The sequence below is a fragment of the Vanellus vanellus genome, assembly GCF_965231255.1.
Source record: "Vanellus vanellus genome assembly, chromosome: 2".
NCBI lineage: Eukaryota > Metazoa > Chordata > Aves > Charadriiformes > Charadriidae > Vanellus > Vanellus vanellus.
Window position 1 is genome coordinate 49,541,671 of NC_138906.1, and position 7,086 is coordinate 49,548,756.

Sequence of the window (7,086 nt, forward strand, 5' to 3'; positions counted from 1 at the left end):
GAGGTTGTGTACCTTTTGTGCTTCATATAGACAGCTTTGACTGGAAGATAAATCAGATGATTGCATGATCTCCTTATAAGCAGGAAAAAATATTAGAAAATAAGGAAAATAGGAAATAGTTTGTCATGCTTGTGGAGAAAGGTCGCATCTGTACAGTACAACAGAGCAAAAACAAAGCCACCCCGAGGACAGCAATTGCACTCACTGTCATCCACGTTCACGACACCGAGCAGCGTTGTCCTTCAGCTTAGGGCTCCTGTCTGGTTTTCTCCAGGTCCTGGCGGGGTCTATATGCCCGGGTTATGTTGGACGGCTGTGGGAGGGAAAGAAGCCCTGTGTGAGTTGGGGCTCTCTTCACCTGTCACCTCTGAGTTTGCATCTGTAGTCGCAGCCCCGGGGCACATGCTAGATGCGTAGGCTTGTCTCAGCTCCTGGGGCCATCCAAATGTGGTCAGGAGGACAATGGGAACCATCATGACCAGTCATTGCTTCTTTTATCCATTACTTCTGTTTCCTTCAAGGATTTTCCTGCTAGGGTAGAGGCTGCGGCGCTTTCTGTCCCCATGCTCCAGCAGGAGCACCAGGCCCAGCTCCACACTCAGAGGCTTCTCGCTAGGACAGAGTCTCCAGCTCTGCAGCCTAGCCCACAGTACGTGGGACCTGCAATGTACGTGTAAGTGACCGTACCTTGCTGTACAACAGCTCTGCGGGGGAGGCTGCAGCTGTCGAAAACCTTTGTGTACATCTCCAATAATCCGTGTTCAGCCATACTGGACAATATCTCCTCCCTTCTTTGGCGCTAGGGGCAAGGCTCTCCCAGCCCTAGTGCTGCCTTATGTAGGATCTAAACCCACCTTGAGAACCAGCCTTGGCACACCCAGTATGACGTTCTGCTGTGGGAACCATGTGAAGCTGCCACGAGACAGCGGTATCCTCTCTGTTAGCCCTTGAAATGTCACTGGGATGCTCTGAAGTCCAAATATAAGGTTTCAAGAGGCATATGGCCTGGGAGGCTTGGTAAAAACAGGCAGCCACCCAGGGGTGATGGGACTAGGTGTGTGGTCAGTTAAATGATGGATAATTGATCCAGATCATAATTGGAGATGGTAGGTTTGCACATACTGAACTCAGATCAATGGTTTTGGTTTGGGGATGACTACACCTGGGCTGCTTTATCTATGGTCACTACAGTGATGCTTGCAGCACCAATTGCCATTCTTTCACACTTGTCCGTTGTTTTTCTGCTCTCCAGAAGAGGTGCTTCTATAAAGCCCATTTATGTTTCAGGCAGGAGCAGCCATCGTACTGTGTTCAATTTTGGGCCCCCCACTACAACAAAGACATCGAGGTGCTGGAGCATGTCCAGAGGAGGGCAACAGAGCTGGTGAGAGGTTTAGAGCACAGGTCTTACAAGGAGCAGCTGAGGGGGGTGGGGTGGTTTAGCCTGGAGAAAAGGAGGCTGAGGGCAGACCTTATTACTCTCTGCAAGTACCTGAAAGGAGGTTGTAGCGAGGTGGGGGTTGGTCTCTTCTCCCAAGTAACAGACAATAGGACAAGAGGAAATGGCCTCAAGTTGCGCCAGGAGAGATTTAGGTTGGCTATTTAAGGAAAAATTTTGTGACCCAAAAGGGTTGTGAAGCATTGGAACCAGCTGCCCAGGGAAGCGGTTGAGATACCATTACTGGAGGTATTTCAAAGATGTACAGATGTGGTGCTTAGGGACATGGTTTAGTGGTGGACTTGGCAGTGTTAGGTTTACAGTTGGACTCAATGATCTTAAAGGTCTCTTCCAGCCAAAACAATTATATGATCAGTTAGGCATGTTTGCCTGCAGAGAGTGAAAGTTTCTCATCAGCTCTCCCAACTTCCTCTCCTTGTACCACAAGCAGGCTGGTGCCATGCTACGTGACTGCCTGCACTGCGGTCGCAGCTACCTCTGAGACCTTTACCATAGCAAATCAATCACAACCTGAAGCTGCTGCTGTGGCTGTCTCTGCTACAGTATGGCACCTGGCTTTTGCATAATTTGGGGGTGTTAGGCCAGTGGGCAGGTCTGGCAAGGTTCCTGCTGGGGTGAAATCTGGGGTCCTGGCATACTTCTGGCTCCATGAAGTCTGAGGTGGGGACTAGGAGTTGAAGGGTCTCAGGGTGAAGATGCAACAACACTCAGGGCAGAGACAAGCCGAGCTGCTCCTTCAAGGAAAAGGGACAGCAAAGGAGACTGCAACCCAAAACTGGGAACATCTGGGAAAAAATGGCCTTAAAGAGAGCAGAGGGGATCCATGGAAGATCTCAGGCCTCTCCCAGAACTTCTCAGTGACTGTCCTGCTGGAGCTGTGGGTAAGGCACGGGCAGCGTCCCATGGCCCACGGGAGGTGTGAGGGGCTGTGGGGCAGGGGAAGCAATACCCCTTGCCTTCAGGAAACCTGCCCTTTGGGGAGACAGTGTCAGCTGAAGGCTGGGGGCACCCTAGGGAAGCACGAGAGGGATTTTAGTGGGATAAGTCCAGCTAAAGTCTCAAGATAGAGGGACAAAGGGAGGGCCTGGCTGCAAGGACCTGTGCTGCTGGAGGACAGAGGCCCTCTGCAGAATGGAGGAGAGGGCAATGGCAGCAGGTGCCTCCATGACCGAGTCCCTGCTGTGGGGTGGCTGGCAGTGAGGGACCCTGTCAGGTATGAGGCTGCAGCTGGAGGGGGAGCAAGGAGGCAGCTTCCCCTCGAGTTTGGGGGGTGCCGGCAGCCTGGGAAGCCACCAGCAGCTGCTAGACCACAGGCTGCCCCGGCAGGACAGAACCCACGAGGGAAAACCCACCCCAGGGAAGGTCTGGTCCCCCAGCTTCCCCCGGCAAAGCGGCGAGGAGCAGCCTGACTCAGAACGGGACATGCATGACCCAGGGACGACCCTGGCGCCCCTAACTGCTGAAAGTTCATCACCGCTTCACCTCCCTCAAGAGTTTCACTTTCCGACCAAGCATGAAAATTTCCCACCGCATTTTGCAGAGCAGAGAAGCTTTTACCTTCGTGCAGAAGGCCCCGGAATGCAAGTTCCCGGGGCTGGCAGGATGCTGGGCAGGGAAGAGGAGCTCGAGGCCACCGGGCAGGATGGTGGGTCAGCAGCAGCTAAGGTTTGCATGCTTGTTTGTTTGTTTGATTGTTTGTATGACTCTTTTGGGGCCGGGAGGACCCCCTGGGTTAGGAACACCCTCGTCCCCATCCCTGGGAAAGGGTGGTGGGGCTCAGCTGCCGCAAGGATGCATCTGCCCCCGGCACGCTCCCTCTTCCCACTCCCTCCGAAACCTGCCCTCCCTCCCAAAACTGCACCCCACCCATCGCCTCCAGAGCCAAAACCCGCTCCGGTGCTGCCTCCGGGGTCTTCAGCTGCGGCTTCCACACCCCAAAGGTTAGATGCGCATAGTAAAGCCTGGTAGCAAAGCTTTCCTTTGGCCCTTTTCAGAAGGGATAAATCCCGTCATTGGAAACAGGTTATGCATACAGATCCAAACATGGGAAGGACGTGCGGGCGAGAAACAACCAGCTCATCCCTTCCCTGTATGTGGCTGCGCCTTTAAAAGAATTTCAGCTTCCGTTCGCACTGAGCTCAACAAAGAACCCCCAAAGCCTTCTTACACATGTAGTAAAAAATACATACGTCTTTCATAATTTTTTTCTCTAAGGAAAAGGTAAAAAATTACAAAAAAAACCCTCATAAATGTATATGAAACTAGAACCCCATCTGCTTGGATATACCCTATTAGCTAGAAAAGCAGCGCCAAACCTTGCAGAAAGCTCGTTTTTATCGACACGCTTTAATGATTAATGCACAATGAAAACACTTTCTTCCTGCAAGAAATAATTACCAGGACGCAAACCAAGTTAAATGTGATTATTTAAAGGAAAGCCCCCTGAGCACTACAACTTGGCAACTGAAGACTGGGAGGTGCGGGTTATGGTCAGGCAGGAGAGGCGATGCTGTGTCCCCCGGAGGGGACGAGCGAGGGGGAATGGCCACGCGGTGCCCTGCGGCCTCGGGCACCATTACGGCACCAACAGTGGAGTGCCAAAAGCCCTATAGAAATTGCAGGCTACATCACAGCTCATTGTTTTTGGGAACCGCTGCCTCCACCAACTTGCAGCCTCAATCCAAATTTTGTTAATGTTAGGTTTGACACTTAATTACTCTCTGTCTTACTGGCCCCAGGCTAAATATATTTTCTTACCATTAGCAAAGATATCAGCGCATAACCGGCAGTCTGTTGAATCATGGGTTTGGTTTTTTTGGATTTTGTTTTACGATGGCTACACAACACAGTATGGCAAATATCTCCAGGACAGGCAACGCAGCGTCTCTAATGTCCCAGAATTTTTATTGCAAGGTGTGATTTGTCAGTGCAGGGACCGTGCAAAATGCCAGTATCACAACAGAGGCCATAGCAAATAAATTGCACCTAATTTCACCTTACATCACACAGCTAAAATATATAATTCTGTAATGACCGTGATGATCATTTTTATGAACACGAACGATGAGCTTTCCTTTGCAACATGAACTGCCTGCGCAGGCACCAAGAGCAGCGTTTGCCTGCTGCAATAAACCAGTGGAGGACCTAAAGGCTGTTCTCCTTCACGGTGGAGGCGATCTGGTGTAGGTGCGAGAAGGGCTCCCGAGCCTGGCCACCTCCATGGGAGACCCCCGCCTGGACAGCAAACGGAGGCTGAACCCCCTCTTGCTGCTTCCTATTGATGGGACGGTGGTTCACCCCGCTTCATCTGCCTCTGCTGCTGCCCTCACTGGGCCAATCTTCTACGATTTTATGGTTATCGCCTCCCTGTGAAGCTTGTTATTTCAGATTGTGGTCTGAGCTGCAGATGGGCCGGGTATTTACAGCTGTCACAAAAATAACTTTTATCCTCTATCAGTTCTGCTTGCAACAAGCGTGGCTCCATTTTGCTGCCCTGTGCCAAAGGTTTCCCTTCCTTTCAGCCAGCAAGCCCCAGCTGGGTCCTACATGGCGAGGACGGGGCGGGCGAGGAGCCCCCAGCCCTCCCTCTTCCTCTGAGACAGTCTTTGGGGTATACAGATGGTTTCCAAAGAGTTTGGTGCTCCTCCAGAGGGGAGACGGTGGGACTACCTTACAAGAGGACTTGGCAAGGAGGGGGCATAACCGAGGAGGTCAAATGGGTGCTGAGGGTCAGCGAGTTCCTCACCCGCCGCCTGCCCAGCATGGCAAAGGACCAGTTCGAGCTGTGCTCCTGGCTGTCACAGGCAGAGGAGCACTGCTCTTGGCCCCCGCTCCAGCAGCAGCCGCCGCTCTGCATCACCCTGCCCAGTGCCGTCCTGAACCGTTCCCCAGCAAAGACGTAGAGGAAGGGGTTGAGGCAGCTGTGGAGGAAGGCGATGCTCTGGGTGACCTGCAGCCCGATGTCCAGCTGGTCAGCAGCCTGACAGCTGTACACCACCCCGGTGTAAGCGTTGATGGCTTTGACCAGCAAAAGAACATTGTACGGGAACTGAGAGAGGAGGAAAGCAGTGATGATCATGGTGATGATCTTCAGGGACTTCTGCTTTTGGGATCTCTTGGCTTGCAGGAGGGTGTTGATGATAAGGGTATAACAAATAACCATGACAACAAGTGGGAGGAAGAATCCGATTGTGACTTTCAAGGCCAGGATGGTAACCCTGAAGATCATGCTGACGTTTGGCGGGTACGTAATTTTGCAAACTGTTACGTCACCTACCCGCATGCTTTGGCTGTACATGATTTCTGGGATGCACAGGCTCACGGATGTCAGCCAGACAGCCAAGCACATGAGTTTGCTGTGCAGGAGCCGCCTTCGCTTAGAAATCTTAGCTTTCGTTGCCTGGACAATAGCGATGTACCTGTCAAAGCTGATGCAGGTTAGAAACAAGCTGCAGCCGTAGAAGTTGATCTTATACATGCTGTTGACGACTTTGCACATGAAGTTCCTGAAGATCCAGCCGTCAGAAGCAGCCTTGGCCCAGAAAGGGAGGGTGAAGAGAAGGAGCAGGTCCACAATGGCCAAGTGCAGCAGGTACCGATCCGTCATGCTCCTCCTGAAGCTGTATTTGCAATAGACGAGCACCACCAAGGCGTTTCCTACTGTGCCCACAGAGAAGATGAGCCAGAAAAACACTGGCAGGAAGGCTCGAGCAAACTGCCTGACCTGCCTCTTGTCGCACGCAAAGTCTGTGCCATTCACCAGGTTTTCATACAGGGACAGCACCGCGCTGTCATTCCTGTAGTAATCCAGGCTGGTCTTGACAGGGTGGGTGGCCTATAATGGGACAGCAGGTAAATTTATGTTGAGAGGTGGCTCAGTAAAGCATAAATCCCACCCTTTCCACCAGACGCAGTTGAAGATCCCCAGTATAATCCATTATAGATGGGAATGGGCAAAGGCTGCCAGCAAAACACAGAGTGTTCCAGACTGCTTGAAGCATGTGGCACAGCAGAGACTTATAAAAATGACCTGTTGAGTAACAAACTCTTTACGAAAGAGCAGTTCACAGCCTCCAGCCAACTTCAGTTATTAAAACAGCAGGTGGTGAGAGCATTATATCTGCCAGGTCATTCAAAACACCGGTAGTTTGGCAGCTTCAAATACATAACAAAATGCAAAAGCCCCAACTTGGAACGAGGTGGGGAAGAAGGTTTTGTACTACTGGTGGGATGGCACCATCGGCTCTTGAGCGGTGGAAAACTGATGGAGGCAAAAGGGTGGAGGGGAAGAAAAACGGAGATTTCATAGCACCATAGCTGTATACTCACTATGCTTGCAACTGCCATCTTCAGCCAGATCTTTCCTCAGTCTTGAAGAAGACACTGTAACCTAGGGAGAGGAAAGATGGGGGGAAAACAACTGATTCAAAACAGCTGTGAAGTAGAGCTGTGACTCTTTTCTTTCTTCTTCTTCTTTTAATAAAAACCTCAACTCTTTGAAATTAGTCTGGCCGGGAGACAAACAAACCACACAGAGATTGGTGTCACTGGTTTGAATTATTTAGATGTTTCCATTTTACAAATTTACATTTAGCCTACATTAGGTCTTCGGCTTCTCTATGGCACCG

General features: G+C 51.2%; 1 protein-coding gene across 1 annotated transcript; it reads right to left on the reverse strand.

Moving 5' to 3' along the window:
- Window positions 1-5,129: 5,129 nt before the first annotated feature.
- Window positions 5,130-6,805, reverse strand: CCR9 (C-C motif chemokine receptor 9; the record flags this gene model as incomplete). The annotated part of the gene is made up of 2 exons (XM_082499166.1): window positions 5,130-6,293; window positions 6,788-6,805. 2 exons carry the CDS (start codon window positions 6,803-6,805, stop codon window positions 5,130-5,132), a joined length of 1,182 nt encoding a protein of 393 aa, XP_082355292.1.
- Window positions 6,806-7,086: the final 281 nt, after the last annotated feature.